We start from the raw sequence: 18,394 nt of genomic DNA, 5'->3' as shown, positions 1-18,394 counted from the left end.
CAAAGTTACCCTAAAATCACACTTCTTATCTACAACTAACGTTTAAAATATATCCTTTCTATATGTTTTTTATTCAGATATGCAAGCATTTTGTATGTGGCTTCTGTCCTCATGATCTATTCACAAACACAAAATCAGATCTAGGTAAGTTGTAAAAATCATTTCACAGTTAAGGGGATACTACACCCATTACATTTTTTTTTTGCATTTTTTTTGCATTTTTTTGCATTATGTGAAGAAATGAGAAAAAGAAATTGGACAAAGTGGTATGCAAAATGAAGGGGCAAATCTTCTTGTTCAATTGGTGGCATCAGTATCAATGACGCGTACATGCTTCTATTGGTATAAGCCAAAAAGTGGTACATCACTGATGTTTTAAATTCACTTCATTTTGGAAAGCTTACTATCAACGGATTTCGTTAAAATTTTGGATATATGTGTTGCTAACACATTAGGGAATTAATGTTGATATGTAAAATGGGAATAAGTGGTCCCTGACTTCTTTTATGACTTCATGAACTTGGTGCTCCACAACTATCAAAAAACGAACCGGTTAAAATGCTTCTATTTTCAATGTTGAGCTATATTTTGTATTTTGAACTTGCGACACTATTTCACTGAAACTTAATTAAGCCATAGGTAACAAGTTACCACAACCACACTACAGCAATGTTGAAAAAGATTGTATTTTTTGTCACCTTTACCACCATATTAGGTAGTTTTCCGTAAGCTTCATTTTTGTGATTTTGGTAACTATTTTATATTTATTTGCCCAATCCATCTCAACTAGGCAATCTAAATTGTACTCACCATTTACAGTATCCAGCACCCAAAGTATCCACCTCACACATTTCCATTATATATCCAGTAACAGACAAAATATCAAAATTGATGCCTCATTATGACATGTATGATATCACAGACTATCACATGTATTCAAAATTGATGCCTGAATTTGACCTGAACCAATTGACCTATAACCTGACCTTTGATGACCTTATACTTTATAGCCTTTTTTAATCTCTTTTCCTAACAACACAAAATAGAAGATACTAGTGATGTGGTCGGCACCGTTTTTATTGTCGACATGTCGATATAATTCGTATACCGACGTCGACAGTGTGTCGACATAAAAAAAAATTCTAAAAAAAAAAAAAAAAAAAAAAAAAAAAAATTTTTTTTAATTTTCAAAAATATTTTTGGCCAGAAAATCAAGTTATAGGTTCAAACTGACTTGTTATTCAAGGTTGAAACCAGAGAAATACTGCTACTCAAAAAAAAAAAAATGTTAATTTTTTTTTACAAAGTTGAAAAAGTTGTACATTTTAATTACTTTTGTTTCTATTGAACAGCTAGCAATGCATACTAATTCAATGTGTCCCTGACTGTTCAATAGAAGCAAAGGTAATCAAAATGTACAAGTTCATCCAACTTTGTAAAAAAAAAATTGGCATTTTTTTTTTTTAGTAGCAGTATTTCTCTGGTTTCCAACCTTGAATAACAAGTCAGTTTGGGCCTATCACTTGCTTTTCTGGCCAAAAATATTTTTTTGAAAAAAAAAAAAAAAAAAAAAAAAAAAAATTTTTGTCGACATGATTTTTTGATGTCGGCATACGTGCCGACGTCGACATTATGTCGACATAAGGCATGTCGACCACATCACTAGAAGATACATACATGGTGTAGTATTCTATAGATAGTATAACAAAGGATTTAATGTATTCTATTCATGTATTCTACTTGGACATGTTCAATAGAATAAATTATGGTTTGTTATGAAACTCACATCTCAGTTACTAGGATACAGTAAACAAAAAAATATATAGGGGTAAAATGATTTTCTAAAATGGTTTAAAAGCACTTTGTATGTAGAGATATTTTATAAGTTCAGGACATGAGGTGATGAACATATTTATATACTTCATAAATTTGCAAGAAAAAAAAGAAGATGGGTACTGATGAAAATCAGGGTATTATATCCCCTTAATTTAGATTTTAAAATAACTTGGGGGTAATCACTGATCAGAGCAAATACTGCTTTCCATAGCAGCCTGTAAATTACAGTATAGTACACAGAAAAAAATTATACATACTGTACATTGTTGTGTCAAACAATATATGTTACCAATTACTTTCGTAAATTTCATTCAAAACTTTTTGATTTATCTCTTAAATTTTGTCATGTTATCAAAATTTCCTGGTGATGTTAATATATGATCTATTTATAATTATGTGCACATGGTATCAAATGGTTTCTTTTTTCTTCATTCCAACAGGTCCATGTCCCAAAGTACATGATGAAATAGTCAAGAGAGAGTAAGTACCAGGCTATACAGATGAAATTCATATAAGTAGTATGATCAATGGATCAGTAAAAGACGCTATTGTTCAGGGTTGTAGCTATGCTGACCGGGGCTGGCAGGTACTGACGCTGGCCACTGGCACAAATTTATATCTTTTTAAATCATAAAAAGTGCAATTTTTTTTTTGGGGGGGGGATACCTCCATAGCTTATTCCCTGATCCCTCACGTTCACTAGAAAGATTGTTCCCCGCGCCTAATTCATGCATTGGAGTAAAAATTAGCCGGCACTCAACTTGGGCAAGCTACAACCCTGATTTTGTTATTTTCCAGTAGTTACATACATCAATGATGCATTTTTTTAGCAAAGGTGCCAGAAACACTAGTATTTGTTGTGAGTGAGGTTGTAAACTTGTCTTGATCATTAACGTTTCCATTGCAGATATGAGCAGAGTGAGGACTTCGGCAAGATGAGATACGAGGATGACTTCCTAGCATATTTACAACAAATCATGTCAGATGTCGACCGCAGAATACGAAGGGGACATTCCAGGCTAGCCCTTAGCAATGCACAGCAAAGCGTAAGTATCCTTTGTGAGATTTTGACGTACATGTATGAGTAAATTAGGTAATTCTTGACCAAGTTCGAGCACTCAGAACACCAGTGGTTTTGCGATAAACACACACACGCATAGCGCGGTACGGAAGAAAGCATGCACACACGTTGGTTTCGTACATGCTTAGTACGCTACATGGACGCAACCGGATGCTTTGAGCTTGGCCAAGAATTACTTAATTTACCTGTAGTACCATCACTATTCAGGGACTGTCTTTTAGAATTTGCAGGAGAGCATTACGTAACTCTTCTGGAGCCTTCAAGGAGAGCTGTTTTAATAGAGCATTTGCAATAGAATGTAAGGAAAGAATTGTCAACTAAGGAGAGCTAAAATCACTATCCTATATCAGATTTAAGGAGAGCAGTAGAGAGTAATTGCTCTGGCTTTCCTCAAAATGCAGTCACTGCAGTGACAATGATATGATTTTGTACCATTCCCTAAAAATCTGCAACTCTCTTTGTTATCATTTGTGTAGGCACTGTCAGTACCGAACCGTTCCAAGGACGAGGAGAAGATCAAGATGCTATCGGACCGCATCAATGAGCTCCTCACGCAGGTGGAGGTGCTAGGCTGTGACGGCATGGTAGAAGAAGCTCAGGGAGTCATGAAACTATGTGACCAACTTAAAGCCGAACGAGATGAACTCAAGCAGGTGAGTCAATTGTGATCAGGCTCGTAACCCCCACAAAAAAAAAAAATCACAGTAAGTAGGGATGTGAGAGTTATAGTAATTTTCTTCTTTTTGGTCAGTAGCCTCAGTCCCCCCTCACATCCCTGCAAAAGGTTCACTTTTCATTGCTGACATGCTAAAATTTGCCCAAAACACAATGGCTATTTTTGGTAATTGCCAAAAAATCCAAAGCGACAATTTCAAAGCCAGTCTGTATGTATGGACAGCACTGAGCAATGAATAATGTCCGAAATTACATCACTAAAGGCAGGCAAAAATGATGAGAACACACACGCTCGGTTGATGAAGCCCTTGTACAATATGGGACGCCACTCCTGTCAGACACGATCCGATTCTTTAAGAACAGTGCGTCGTGCCCGGAAGAAAAGCGTAGCTCATTATTGGCATACATTATTGAACAACTTGGCCATAGATTGTAACCTTATGAATTCTGCATCACCAAAAGACAGGCGAAAATGTTGAGAATATCGGTTGATGAAGCCCTTGTACAATATGATATGCCACTCCTGTCAGGCACGCTCCAACTCTTTAAGAACAGTGCGTCGTACGCGGAAGAAAAGCGCAGCTCATTGGTGGCATACGTTATTGAACAGTTGCCTAACCATTAATTGTAACCTTCATTTCAGGCTACAGAACAGGCCATGGATGCCATTCTGTCCCAGGAGAAACAAATGGAAGTGTGTGAAGTCTGCGGTGCATTTCTAATAGTCGGGGATGCCCAGTCTCGTGTGGATGATCATCTCATGGGCAAGCAGCATATGGGCTATGCTAAGATTAAGGCCACTATTGAAGAGATTAAGGTAAGTGGTGCCTGGTGAATAATAGGAGCAACTTAAGTGGTCTCCTCCACCCCTAACCATATAATCTGAACCCTAATCCTAACACTAATGGTAACTGATGCTATTCCAACAGATTTGGTGGCAGCAGAAGTATTGCAAAAAATATTACAAGTGATCAAATTAGAGAATAAACAATAGGAATTTTTTATTTTTACTATCCTCTACCATGTGATAGACGACACAGGTCCAATATTTTGAGTAGTGGATGCCGTCATACACTACGATAAAAATATTGGACCTGCCTGTCGTTTATCATAGGTAGAGGATAGTCAAAATAAAAATCCTATCAACACTAATGACGTGGGGTCATCTACAGCCTGATAGCGACACCCAAAATCATTCGATTGTCCAATCAGATTATATGTCTACTAATAGACCACTCCCACTGACTAAGAATTGTCACCAAATGGATTCTTGCCAAAATCTTATCAAAGAGTTGTAAGAATCAATTTTTGCATCCCAGAAAAGCATGATTCTTAGTCAGTGGGAGTGGTCTAGTTCGTAGACACATTTCTGATTGGACAATCGCATGATTTCGGTGCCGTCTATCAGGCCGTAGACGACCCCACGCCATCATGCGTCTTGATAATGCGTAACACGCGAGTAGAGGTGCGCGTATGTATCGCGCTGGATGCGTGAGACTAGTGCGGAATACTGCGAACGCGCTTAGCAATACGTGCCACAGAATACGTGAATTTGTAAACAAGTTTCGTTCATTTTATAATGAGGGGAGTTTTTATGACGGTAATTTAGTTTTTGCTTAAAAAATTTGTTTACAGTTATTAAAATAATATTTAACTGACTAAGAATGAGAATAAACGATAGGAATTTTTATTTTGCCTATCCTCTACCTATGATAGAGCGACAGGCAGGTCCAATATTTTTATCGTAGTGGATACCGGCGCACTCTAATTAACCCCCAAGTGCCTTGAATCCTACAAAACCTGGCAGGCTGGGTGACTCCCCTTTAGTGGCCAGGGGGGAGCAAAGCATAGGGCACTTTGGACCAAATCCCCTTCAGGGCGTTAGGGTTAAAGGTGAGCTGTCAGATTCATGCCCCCACTCTCTTTCCGACAATGAGGTTTTAGCATCGAGGAAAAACGCACATTTTGTTGTCTGACTAAAACAGCCTGATAGACGACACCCAAAATCATTCGATTGTCCAATCAGATTATATGTCTACTAATAGACCACTCCCACTGACTAAGAACTGTCAGCAAATGGATTCTTGCCAAAATCTTATCAAAGAGTTGTAAGAATCAATTTGTGCATCACAGAAAAGCTTGATTAACCCCAAATGCCTTGAATCCTACAAAACCTGGCAGGCTGGGTGACTCCCCTTTAGTGGCCAGGGGGGAGCAAAGCATAGGGCACTTTGGACCAAATCCCCTTCAGGGAGTTAGGGTTAGCTGTCAGATTCATGCCCCCACTCTCTTTCCGACAATGAGGTTTTAGCATCGAGGAAAAACGCACATTTCGTTGTCTGACTAAAACAGCCTGATAGACGACACCCAAAATCATTCGATTGTCCAATCAGATTATATGTCTACTAATAGACCACTCCCACTGACTAAGAATTGTCAGCAAATGGATTCTTGCTAAAATCTTATCAAAGAGTTGTAAGAATCAATTTTTGCATCCCAGAAAAGCTTGATTAACCCCCAAGTGCCTTGAATCCTACAAAACCTGGCAGGCTGGGTGACTCCCCTTTAGTGGCCAGGGGGGAGCCAAGCATAGGGCACTTTGGACCAAATCCCCTTCAGGGAGTTAGGGTTAGCTGTCAGATTCATTCCCCCACTCTCTTTCCGACAATGAGGTTTTAGCATCGAGGAAAAACGCACATTTTATTGTCTGACTAAAACTTAAGGTTTGAGATACACATTTGTTTTAAGTATGAATCAAAAAGTGTCTGCATTTGCCGAGTAGAGTGGTGCACCACCCAAAGATGTAATGGCTTCCATGCATGTAAAACACCTTAAAACTCAACTAAGAACTGTCAGCAAATGGATTCAAATCTTATCAAAGAGTTGTAAGAATCAATTTTTGCATCCCAGAAAAGCATGATTAACCCCCAAGTGCCTTGAATCCTACAAAACCTGGCAGGCTGGGTGACTCCCCTTTAGTGGCCAGAGGGGAGCAAAGCATAGGGCACTTTGGACCAAATACCCTTCAGGGAGTTAGGGTTAGCTGTCAGATTCATGCCCCCACTCTCTTTCCGACAATGAGGTTTTAGCATAGAGGAAAAGCGCACATTTCGTTGTCTGACTAAAACTTAAGGTTTGAGATACACATAAGTATGAATCAAAAAGTGTCTGCATTTGCTGAGTAGAGTGGTGCACCACCCAAAGATGTAATGGCTTCCATGCATGTAAGGTATAAAACATGTTGAACCACCGACCTTAAAACTCAACTCCTTTAAAATGATTTATTTATAACAAATTTTATATTTAAATATATAGTTGTGTGCATAAAAGAAGAAAAATAATCCCAACGTGATATAGTGAACTGTTCCACTTGAAATCGATACATCCCCTGTGAAAGACAATTGTATTCTCCCACACAGTGGATGTAGATTTTAAATGGCATCACCCATTCAGGTAACCCCATTTGAAATTCACACTCACTGTGTGGGCAATTAAGGTCATGTCTTCCATAGAGGGTATGGATATTAACTGGAATAGCCAATCCCATCATGGTTGTGTGTGTGTGACTCCCAACTAAATGCTGCATTTTATCTTCTTGTCTATTACAGAAAAAGAAAAATGCACCATTCGAGGAAAGGGAGAAACTACGTGCCAAAGAGCGAGAAGAACGAGAGAAGAAGCTGGAGGAAGAAAGGGAAGAGCGCAGAAAACGGCGAGAGGAACGGGAAGTAGAACGAGAGAAAGAGCGTGAGGAGAGACGCAAAAAGCGGGAGGAGGAAAGTAAGAAGAGAGAAGAGGAGAGGCAAAAGGAAAAAGAAAAAGATAAGGAGCGGGATAAGGACAGAAGGCGCTCTCGCTCAAGGTCACGATCACGTGATCGCCGTCGTCGCAGTAGATCACGTGACAGAAGGCGATCTCGCAGCAGGGATAGGAGCAGTAGACGACGCAGGAGTAGAAGTAGGGACAGGTTAGTAGCCTAGGTGTCATTTTTATGCCTCCACCGCGAGGCATAACTGTGTTTGCACTGTCCATGCTTACGTACTTACTTTGGTATGTACATACCTCCAGATGCTGAAATTTGGTCTCATATGAACATTTCAAATCCTATTGCAACCACAGTAGTGTTGAGGGTGGGTGTGTGTGTAAAAACTAAATTTGCACATATGGGAGGTAATCTTTACAACAAAATAAAAAATGTGAGTTCATCACTTTTTTTAAATAATGTTAAGATCAAGGAATTAAAAGAAAAATAATGCTATTAATTTCTTTATTTGTAGGCGCAGAAGTAGAAGTCGCGACCGTAGACGAAGATCCCGCTCCCGAAGCCGTGACCGTAGAAGACGTTCCCGTAGCGGAGATCGGCATCGCAGCTCTCGCTCCAGAAGTAATAGATCACGAAGTCGTGATCGTGATAGGGACAGGAGCCGTGATCGGGACAGGAGCCGTGATCGGGACAGGAGCCGTGATCGTGATAGGGATAGGAGCCGTGATCGGGATAGAAAGAGTAGCAGGGATAAAGACAGGGATGAAGAGAAACATAGAGAGGGGGAAGAAAGGAAAGATGAGGAAAATGCTGAAACAAAGGAAGGAGGTAGGTATTTCAGAGCTTATGTAGTATGAATGGCTAATTCTCAGTGGTGTAGCATCACCCCCCCTCCCCCCTCTGCGATTTCAATATTTAGAAAATCCCATAGGAAAATTGTTGAAAAATGGCTTGTGCCCCAATCAGGCCTGGTGCCCCCAAATCATGGTTGGGCCCCCCGGATGACTCACACCATGCCACTGCTAATTATATTCACTTTTCACTGTTATATGCATTAGAATATATATGAATTATGCAGTGAGTGTTTGCTTAAAACCTGTAAAAAAGGCTGAGTGCATAATCTAAAACCTAACCCTAAACCTTTTTGAAATGTTGCAGCCGGGGGAGGGGGGATAAGTACACCTCCTCCGAGTTACCTTCCCGGCATTGTATAAAGCTGACATCTGGGTAGTGAGAGGCAATAGGGCTGAAACTGCCTTGCCTAAGTGCATGCACGTATTTTGGGGGGCTTTGGGGCGCCAGCCCCGGGTAAAAGCGAAGGGCGGCAGAAGAAGAAGGGCGGAAAAGAGGCGGCAAAAAGAATTAGTAAAAAGAAAGAAGGGCGGAAAAATTTGAAAAAGCATCAAAATTTTTGAAAATGTGTTGCTTTTAGAGGCGCTAGTGCTTATATATATATTTTTTTTTTTTTTGCTCTTCACTTTTTCAAACCACCGTCAAAAAAATTGGGTCAACCTTTTTGGGCTGTTGATGAAGGGCCGGCAAAATTTAATTTTCTTCAGCCCCCGGGGTAGGAGCGGCCACGGTACGCCACTGAAGTGCACAACACTTTGATGTTCTGGAGTTACCTGGGGATTACGAGTCATAGACTGCTGCGCCACCGTGCCCCCTTGTAGATCGGCTACATAGATAGCTCTGCTAGAGTTGGGTGTAAAGGTTAAGATAATGGTTTGGCTGGCTAGCATTATTTTAGTTGGATCAAGAAAACGGCCTCTAACTAAATTTAATGTGATTTTCAGAAGAACCCATGCAGACTGGAGAACCGAGCTCAGAAAATGGTGACGACAGAGCAGCTGAAGACAAGACGGAAGACAAGGCCGAAGCAGCACCGGTTGCAGAGAACGAAGATGATCAGAAACAAGTTGAAAACGGTCCCGCTGGCCAGATGCCACCAGCAGAGGCGACATGCTGGGAGAGGGCAGCATAACACCACCTGCTGAACCCAAATCTGAAGGTGACACTCACTCAGAAAATTGAGTTTTTAATGGGTGAGTGTTTCTTTACTACTTATAAGATGATCGTGAGGATTTTTGCGATGCATCCTCGTTTTTCTGTTGTTTTTACCCCCATGCCTTTTTATTCACAGTGGAGAGGAGACGTAAGTAGGTTGTTTGGTTTGGAGAAGGCGGTCGAGTCACATGAGACGGGCACTAATGGAGGCTGGTTGTCATGGATATGGGTTAGATTGCCATAGCAACAGCAATGACGGGAGCTCATAGTCATTCATTCGCATAGGTACCTTTGTCCATCTTAATGTCTTGTGTGTGTTTGCTTGTTTGTGTGTGTGTGTGGCCAATTTCAGAGATTTATTGCATTATTAATAATTCATCAGCAAGATATTAAATTTTTTAATGAAGTCCGAAAAAGATGCCACAAATTTATTGGAAACAGTTTTCGATCATGGTGGTTATGGGTACAAACAATACATTCTGTTCACGTGTGTTTGTTTCCATCTTGCAATCAAATTCAGTCACAATTTATTGATTAGGTTTTTCCCCATTTGTTTAAGTTATTATTTTTATGGCTTTCAATACAAATACCCTTATAAATGTACTCTACCCCGCATGCTTACTTACCTGTCATAGTTGAAGTTAAAAACAAGGACTTCATTTTTTTCCAACTATTTCGCAAATTGTGTAAGTATTCTCACTACTCACCTTTGCCAGTTTTTTAATTATTGTAAACAAAATGTTTTGAAATAAATGTACATCATGATACGAGGAAGTTTGAGTTGTTGGCGGAGAGCCCCATCGACATAAGCCTCAGAGTTAACCGTCCACATAAATCAGCCGGCGATCGTCCACGGAAGGTCATCAACGAGGGTGGAAAAGGAAGCAGAGAGTTCAAAGGTCATGGAGTTCAAAGGCCATCATCATGGCACAGGAATTTGATGCCCATAATAACAGGTACTCGAGAAAGGTACCACACAATCAAGTCTTAACCTGTGCATTAAATACTGTTGACCCCTTCATTTACATTGTTTAAACTGATTTTTTGAGATACACTGTAATATGGTAGTTTCTGCAGTGTTGTCTTTTTGAAACACTTTGTAAAGTTGAGATGGTCTGTGTGTTAGGTACACAGCCTGCAAATTTGGTACCAGGCAAAATATTCATTTATGACAATAAAAAATTGTAATAAGCTGTAAATTATAAGTATAATAATTGTTTTGGTTTCACCAATCTAAAAACAAAAATTCTGGGAAAATGTGACAATTTTCAAGAAAAGATTATGCTCCAGTTTCTTTTTATCACATTTAGTATGACGATACAATATATAGTCGGTGTAACTTTATGGAAAAATTGTGAAATAAGTAAAGACCTAATGAGTATCTTCAAGAAAGTAAAGACCTTACACAACAGAAATCAGTAACAAGCAACAATGTTTCAATGGGTGTGGTGTCGGATTGAAAAGGTTGATAATTGTCGTGTATGACTGACCACTGTGGTGTAATAGACCAAAAAATTTCTGTGGGCATCATTTTGGTCCAGTGCTACTGTGATATTTGAAAAAATTTTGTTTGTATATTATGTTAGCTCAAAATTAAGGTGAAATTTTGTGTTTACCAGGCCAATTTTCAATTTTATACTATTTTTGCCCTAAGTAAAGGTCAAAATAATAAGGTAATTTTCAATTTTGCTTATTATGGGGTCGGTTTTAGGGGGTGAAATTTTATTAGGGGGGGGGGGATAAGTTAGCAAGACCACACTGACTCTGACTACTTCAGATTCACACCTGCCGAAATGATGTACGCTTTACAGCCTTTACAATCCGACTGTGTATGCATTGAAACCTTGTTCTGAAATATCTAAAACTGCAAATATTTATAGAATGGTTTCAAAAAAGTATAGATGGCTAGTGTCCACCTATATTGTCAATATGTTATGATGTCACATAGCAATCTAGTAGTTTAGAGACACCATTAATGACGTTTTTATTACAGTAATGAAAAGGACAACTTACAACTCATGCTAACGTGCGTGTGTGAATCAAACATTGGTGCAGTAAAGTTTAGCGTATTCCCTCCAGGTATAGGAAAGGTACACCATGTGGGACACTGGTTCCACAATAAAACTCAGGTATGGGTAAAAGCTTGAATAGTGATTGCTCAATATGGACGGGCTGGAAATCCTGATTTGATAATCTCCTGTGACCCAGCAAACATAAAGATGTTTTTAAAATGTTATAACTCCCGTGTTTTGGTTTTGGTCAAAACAGAAACAAAATCATTTAAATATCAGGTTATGTAGAGGTCCTGAAAACCTTTTTAAAACGTTTTTATATGAAAACTGGTATCAAAATGTTATTGTAAAATATTTTTGGCAAACATTTGTGCAAAAATATTTTGTCAACACTTAAATAACATTATTTTAGAACGTTTTGCAGTGTTCAAGTTTTCAAAATGTGTTTCAATATTATTAAAACTTTTTATACCCTTTATATAACATGGCATTTAAATGTTTTCTGTAAAACATTTTGTGTTTGCTGGGGAGGACAGATAGTTTGAAATGAAGCATCCAGTTGAATTTTTAGGGTTGATTCGTTTAGGATCTGTGAGATAATGTTCATCTTGAGGGATGAGCAAAAAGGTTTTCAAAAGACAAAACGAATGTGGAAAGTTTTGAAGAGAATGATTTGAAAGGAAATGATCGCCGTAGTTGCTGCGAAGGGGGTATCCATTTCAAGACCCCTCCCTATCAAAATCAAAACAGTTGAAATCCACATACCTGGAAGACATGACACAGGGAGTATAAATTTTAAATGGAGTCACCCATTCAGGTAACCCTATTTGAAATTCGCACTCCCTGTATGGGAGATTTCAGCTGGAATAGCACATGAGTAAAATCTGTGTCTTCAGACAAATGGATTCAATTTTATAATATATTAGTTAATTGCTGTGAAAAAGAATTGTGGTGAAATTGTCACAGAAAATAAGTAAATTGACTGAATTTGCATGAACTCTACCTCCTCCCTGCCGTGATCTTAATGCATTCTGTTTCTTTTGCCTTTTCCTATGTCCCTACAGTATTGTTGGAAGGACATACCAAGCTTACCACTAGATCATTCGCTCTTGTATATACGCTAACTACGCTACCTTTGTCTGGATACGTGGATTCGCTGCTGGGACTTATTGGATCTGCAAACCAAACGGGATGGACGGATGTGCTGTTGGAAACCAAAGCTAATGGATAAAAGATGCGGACCGAAAAGACGCTCTCTGGACACTCTGTGATGCTCCGCTGATTCTTGCATATCATAAAATGAGGTTAGGCTTAGGTAATTCAATTCGGTGATTAGATGTTTATTTTAGGATGCTCAATAAATTCGCAATACTTTGTATATATATTCGTGGATCTGATGTCTTCGTAGCGACGCGACCTAGTAGTGTTTAAAGTGGACCCAGCAACGCGGCACACAAAAGGACTTGGGCTCTTAAATATCAGGTATGTGCAGTTACAGGCAACACTTGTGTGAGGAACTGTTCATCCGCGTCATTATCTACACTTGTAAGACTTGTAAGAGGTGGGTAAAATATTAACAGCCTTTCAATTTTAGGTGAAACAAATTGATGGCACTCGTGTTGGATTTGTCTTTGAAGACACGGAATCGCAACTTTTAAGGTACGCTGTAAAATTTCATTAGAAATGGGCAAAAAAAAAAAGAAGATTTGCAGTCATTGTAAGTACCCAAATTTATATGAAATAAAATTAAAATTAATTCCATGAATTGCAACTTTTAATTCTATTTTGAGAATTAATGTAGTGAATTGCAACAATAATTCTATTTTTGAGATATATTGGATTTCAGCTTCCTTTGAGCACTATCGGTGTTTGCAGATCTTGCAAAAATTAGGTCCTGCTTTTGGGGAATTCATTGAACTAGCTCCATCCAAATTGTTTTGATAATTTTGGCAAATAAAACTCCATATTGTTGTAAATATACTCTTGTTGGGTTATTTCTGTGAATTTTCCAAATTGCAATCTTTGGAATGTTATAAGATTTTACCATAAGAGATACAGTAACATATATTAAGGTTGACACTGGCGTTTCTGAGCATGTTTTCTCACAGAAACAAACAATTTGAATTATTAGGAAGAGTATTAACTAGAGAGAGGAATAATTCTTGAGACGGGAATATTTTTGCAGCCACATAATTTGGTAAAGTGTGGGTGTAGAAATATCTAAATTGGTGTAGTATGGCCTTTTGCCATCTACATGTAATAAGGACCTATTTTTTAAATAAAAAAATCAATATAAACAATTTTGAAGAGATAGTGTTGCATGACTAACCAGCACCATATTTCTATCCCAGCAAATGCAAAATGTACTACAGATGTTTAAATGTCGAGTTATATAAAGGGTATAAAACATTTTAATGTCATTCAAGAAATTTGTGAAAACTAGCTGCAAAACAAACATTCTAACATATTGTTATGTAAGTGTTGATAAAATATTTTGTAAAAATGTTTGCCAAAAAAAACCACTTTGACATTTTAAAGATTTTGTAGTGTTTTTACATATAGAATGTTTTAGAAATGTTTTCATGAACTTTATATAACCCGATATTTAAAGGTTATCAAAATGTTTTGACTAAAACCAAAACATGATTATAACATGTTTATAATGTTGTGTCTGCTGAAGTAGTGGATATTTACTGTAAAACCAGTTGAATTTGCTAGCATTTGGTGACAATTTGCATTTAGGGTTGTTATAATTGATAAATGCATACAATTGTCGTAGTCTAAACTAAATTACGAAATATTATCTTAGCTCTCATTGGCCATTTCTCTCTGAGTAGGTGCCAGTGCACCACAAAAAAGAGGAAACAGATCAATTATAAAAATGGTTGAGCTGCCAACCTGTCATTCAGCAATCAATGGGCTATTCCAATTGAAATCCATACACCCCTATGGAAGACATGACATTAATCTCCCACACAGGGAGTGTGAATTTCAATGGAGTCACCCATTCAGGTAACTCCCTGTGTGGAAGATTAAGGTCATGTCCAGGGACAGGCGATTTGCTGAACTTTCTTTCCGCGCAATTCCAGCATAATTTAGGGATACATGATTTGCACTGAAAAAAAAAGTTCCGCGCAATTTGCTATTTTTTTCCGCGCAAATCGCCTGTCCCTGGTCATGTCTTCCATTACACAGGGGGCATATGGATTTCAACTGGAACAGCCTAAGTACATTTGTTGTAGTGAGCTGAACGGACCATTTTGTAATCAACTAGCGATGCTGGCCATGAATCTTGAATTGATACAGAGTTGATTTTTGACAAGATATTTATGTAAGAAACTTGCTGCAAATTTATAGAATTTAGAATTTGGTGAGAATTTCTTGAACCTAAAAAAAGTCTCTTGCAGTTGATTTAGTTTCTATTTTTAGAAGTTGTTGACATTCTTGACCAGTTGTATGGATCACATCTGTTTAGGATATAGTACGGTTATTCAGGAGAGGGTTATAAACATGACAAGGAATGTGATAAGAGTGTTATCAGAGAATCTATTTAGATCCATAAAAGAGGACCCCAATATGAATGTAGACTAGAGAGCCTACTTCCTGTGTGACAAGAATCAACACAGGGATGTAAGTTTTCCGTTTTATTCTGGATTTCCGTTTTCTGGATCCGAAATCCGGGGCAAAAATTCCCCGATCTTTTTCTTGGTCAGATAGTGCTCCAATCAAGCGCCGTTGAGCTTGCTCGCTTCGCTTGCACCGTTTCAGGTTTTTGTTTCAACAGCTACTTGCATCCCTGTACGACAGGAGTCACATTACAACAATTTGTTTGGATCTTCAGAAAGCGAAATCAACAACTGTAAGGCAATAGAAACAAGTTATTTTGATCTTTCAATCGACCATCGATGCTTATTTGATCCTTATTAATTGTGATAACATACGAGTCTTTGACTGTATTGATATCGACCAATATTACAAGCATCGAAGCAGCATCAGCGGTCGATGTAAAGATCAAACAAATTTGTTGCTGGTGCCTAAAGAGACTTTTTTTTGGTATTTTTTCTCAAGAAATGTCTTCACTTTAAACCGGATGAATCCCTTTAATAATAGATTCAGTATGCTGAATGCCCAGTGGGCATGGTCTATGATGGTAGTAGCCTAAAAAAGTGTTGTAATTAAGTCTTGTTGTAAATGTATTATGCAGCAGTGTAAAAACAGTTGTAAGATACTTTTGTCAAAATACTAATCGTCGAGCGTTAAAAGCAGTTGTAAGGTGTACATAGGATGATCGTTGGGAGGTATATAGAACCAAGACTGCAAAACGTACAACTAGAGGTGCATAGATGAGCATTGCTTAAAGTTCTTGCTTGGATTATCAGCTTAGTACTACAGGTATGTGGTCGGTATAAATTAAGACAATGGGCTATTCCATTTAAAAACACCAGCCTCAGTGAAGAAGATTTTGGAATTCCAACCAAATTTTCAGAGCCAATGATATTCATCCATAAAAGTAGAAAAGGTTTGGAAGAATTTGGAATTGAAACAAAATTGTTAAATTTTAGGCCAAATTGTGCAAGATTCAACTAGATTTGATCAATTTTAACAATTTTCAAGAGGAATCTAACATGAAACTTGCACAAATTTCCAGCTGCGTAGAACATAAGGGCAAATGGAATTGAGATGGCTGTGAAATCTTCCACAGGGGGTGTGTGGATTGAAGTGGAATAGCCAAATGTCATAGAATTGGATTGGAGAATGCAGATACTGCCATGTTGGCAAGTGGCTCACAGTGTGGAGCAGAAAGCGTACCTCAATGGATTGATTTCACAAAGACTGATGGCATCTTGTAAGTTCTGAACCTATCATAAGTGCCAAACTTTTGCATAGGATGATGGGTTAAAGAACTTGTGAAGTGGTGTCATTCTTGGTCAAATCCACCCTGATTGATTCGCTATGCATTCAGCCCCCTTTAAAATTTGAGCTTGGCTCTTGTTTGTGATCTGTTGTTGAAAGCTTGAAAAGGGATGAAACTCTTTTAATGTCCAAGATATCAATTTGTGTACGATTTGAGCTACCATATTTTGGTCCCTTATATTTAGAATGCAATAAAGTAAATTCTTCATTGAATTGAGCATGGACTACATACATGTAGAGTCTGCCATCTCCAGTTTAATTCCATCAGAAATGCATCATTAATATAAATGGAATTTAGGGAACAGACCAAGTGATCGATGATGTTCTATAAACTGGAGCTAGTTTTGTTGGGGAGGGAGGGGGTTAAAAATGTTGCTTATGTTTCTGCCATGCGCTAAATAAAAACATCAGTGATATTACAGATTGGAAGGGAGGGGTGGGCTGTGAAATGAAACTAGTAACATGTATAGGACATTATCAATTTTTTAGTTTGTTCCCTTAACCAGGTTAACTTTTGCAGAGATTTGCAACTAGTTATATATAGCCAAAAAATTTAATATGGTTGAACAGATTCATCAGGATTGGTATAATAAACTCAGTTGACACGGTTCTTTGTATCTGATCCAGAAATTGCACCGGTGTATGTTTCAGCAACACCTGTTGTCTTTATCAACACTTGATGAGTAGTGACTGCTATTGGCAACCGACACTAGTAGTTCAAGCGCTGATCTTACGAGTTGCCAGTTGATTTTTCTTCAAGGGATTTTTGTGATCCCTGTTTCAGAAACTCATAAAAATGAATGTGACGAAGGACAGTGCCAAAAAAATATACATGTTTTGATGAGTTTCTGAAACAGGGATCAAGCAAATTCCTTGAATAAAAATCAACTGGCAACTTTAAGATCAGCACTGGAACTACTTGCGTCAGTTGCCAATAGCAGTCACTACCCATCAAGTGTTGATAAAGGCAATACTGTTGCTGAAACGTACACAGGTAAGTGAAATTTTCGGGATCAGATACTAAGAACCTTTCTACTGAAAATTGAATATGATTTGGTACCCATGATATCTTTGCACTTGAGTTAGTGTTGTTTTAAATGTAATGAATGCAGCTTATTAACCCTAACTGGCCTGAATCCTAAAAACTGTCCAGGCTAGGTGTCTCCCCTTCAGTGGGTGGGGCCGGGCAACACAGGACATCTCAGACCAAACTCCCTAGAGTGAGTTAGGGTTAGAGATAAAGACTTGTGCCCCCTTGAAGTCTTGACTCCTGAGCCAATTTGGAATTAGACCATAATACTTTCATGTTGCAAGTCTTTGGGAAATCAACTCCACAACTTAATGTTACAAGAGGCACTTTTCCCCGCATCCCATCGTTTACTCTTCTATAGTAGAGGGGTCACAATGTTGTACGCATTCTCATCCTGATGTATAGTTTTGAAAATGTGGTCGCCGCTTATCAGTTGAAGGTATTGAAGGCAAGAATCCTGCCTGCCGAAGTGACCATCTGGAATAGTGCATGATGAGATATGTGTGTGTGGAAAGTCAATTGTGTTTGTAATTGAAATAACATGATCTTGTACTTTAAGAATGATGTTTTAATGTATGAAATTACTTGTCAGATGATTGAAATTGTGTAATCATTTTCAAGGATTCCACATTGTCACAACAATTTCAGGGTGTCAAAACTTTTGAAATCACTGAAATGTAGGCCTGGACCCATTTCACAGACTAACAATGGATCTTATGTTTGATTCATCACAGGTGTAAACCTATTGAATCAATCGTAAGATGGATTGTTAGTCTGTGTGAAACAAGTACCTGTTTGAGGAGGTCCTTATTTGATACTTCTTTAGCCAATCAAGGAAAATAGTTAATGAATTTAATGCAATTTAAAAATTAAATGAAACTTTTCCATTAGCAGTTAATAAAATTTGAAAAGTGCAAATATAATGTGATTGCTATGGAAGGCTTGTACTGATTAGTTGCAGTCTATCTGGCTGCTTTGGGTATTGTAAAATATATTTTTGTTTATTTTACTTTTATACTATGGTGATTGAGCTTGATTAGGCCACACTTTTCTTTCTTCCATGTATTAATGTGCTG

The 18,394-nt window shown here is 38.1% G+C and overlaps 1 protein-coding gene across 3 annotated transcripts in view; it reads left to right on the top strand.

The window, feature by feature from the left end:
* Positions 1 to 14,427, top strand: part of LOC140150654 (uncharacterized) — a 28,421-nt gene extending 13,994 nt beyond the window's left edge. Inside the window, exons 2-10 of one of the 3 annotated variants that reach the window (XR_011858831.1) lie at positions 78 to 144; positions 2,277 to 2,316; positions 2,744 to 2,882; positions 3,394 to 3,570; positions 4,236 to 4,409; positions 7,201 to 7,559; positions 7,870 to 8,183; positions 9,155 to 9,400; positions 12,439 to 14,427. Coding sequence is in view for 1 of the 3 variants with exons in the window: in XM_072172722.1 (XP_072028823.1) it covers positions 78 to 144; positions 2,277 to 2,316; positions 2,744 to 2,882; positions 3,394 to 3,570; positions 4,236 to 4,409; positions 7,201 to 7,559; positions 7,870 to 8,183; positions 9,152 to 9,339 (1,458 nt within the window). In the remaining 2 variants the exon portion in view is untranslated. Of the gene's footprint in view, positions 1 to 77; positions 145 to 2,276; positions 2,317 to 2,743; positions 2,883 to 3,393; positions 3,571 to 4,235; positions 4,410 to 7,200; positions 7,560 to 7,869; positions 8,184 to 9,151 lie in introns of all 3 variants that reach the window. The other 2 variants (XR_011858830.1, XM_072172722.1) reach the window with 2 other exon arrangements.
* Positions 14,428 to 18,394: the final 3,967 nt, after the last annotated feature.

Source organism: Amphiura filiformis, chromosome 4 (genome assembly GCF_039555335.1).
Source record: "Amphiura filiformis chromosome 4, Afil_fr2py, whole genome shotgun sequence".
Taxonomy (NCBI): domain Eukaryota; kingdom Metazoa; phylum Echinodermata; class Ophiuroidea; order Amphilepidida; family Amphiuridae; genus Amphiura; species Amphiura filiformis.
Note: the sequence above shows the minus strand (reverse complement) of the source record. Positions and strands in the feature narration are given on the sequence as shown.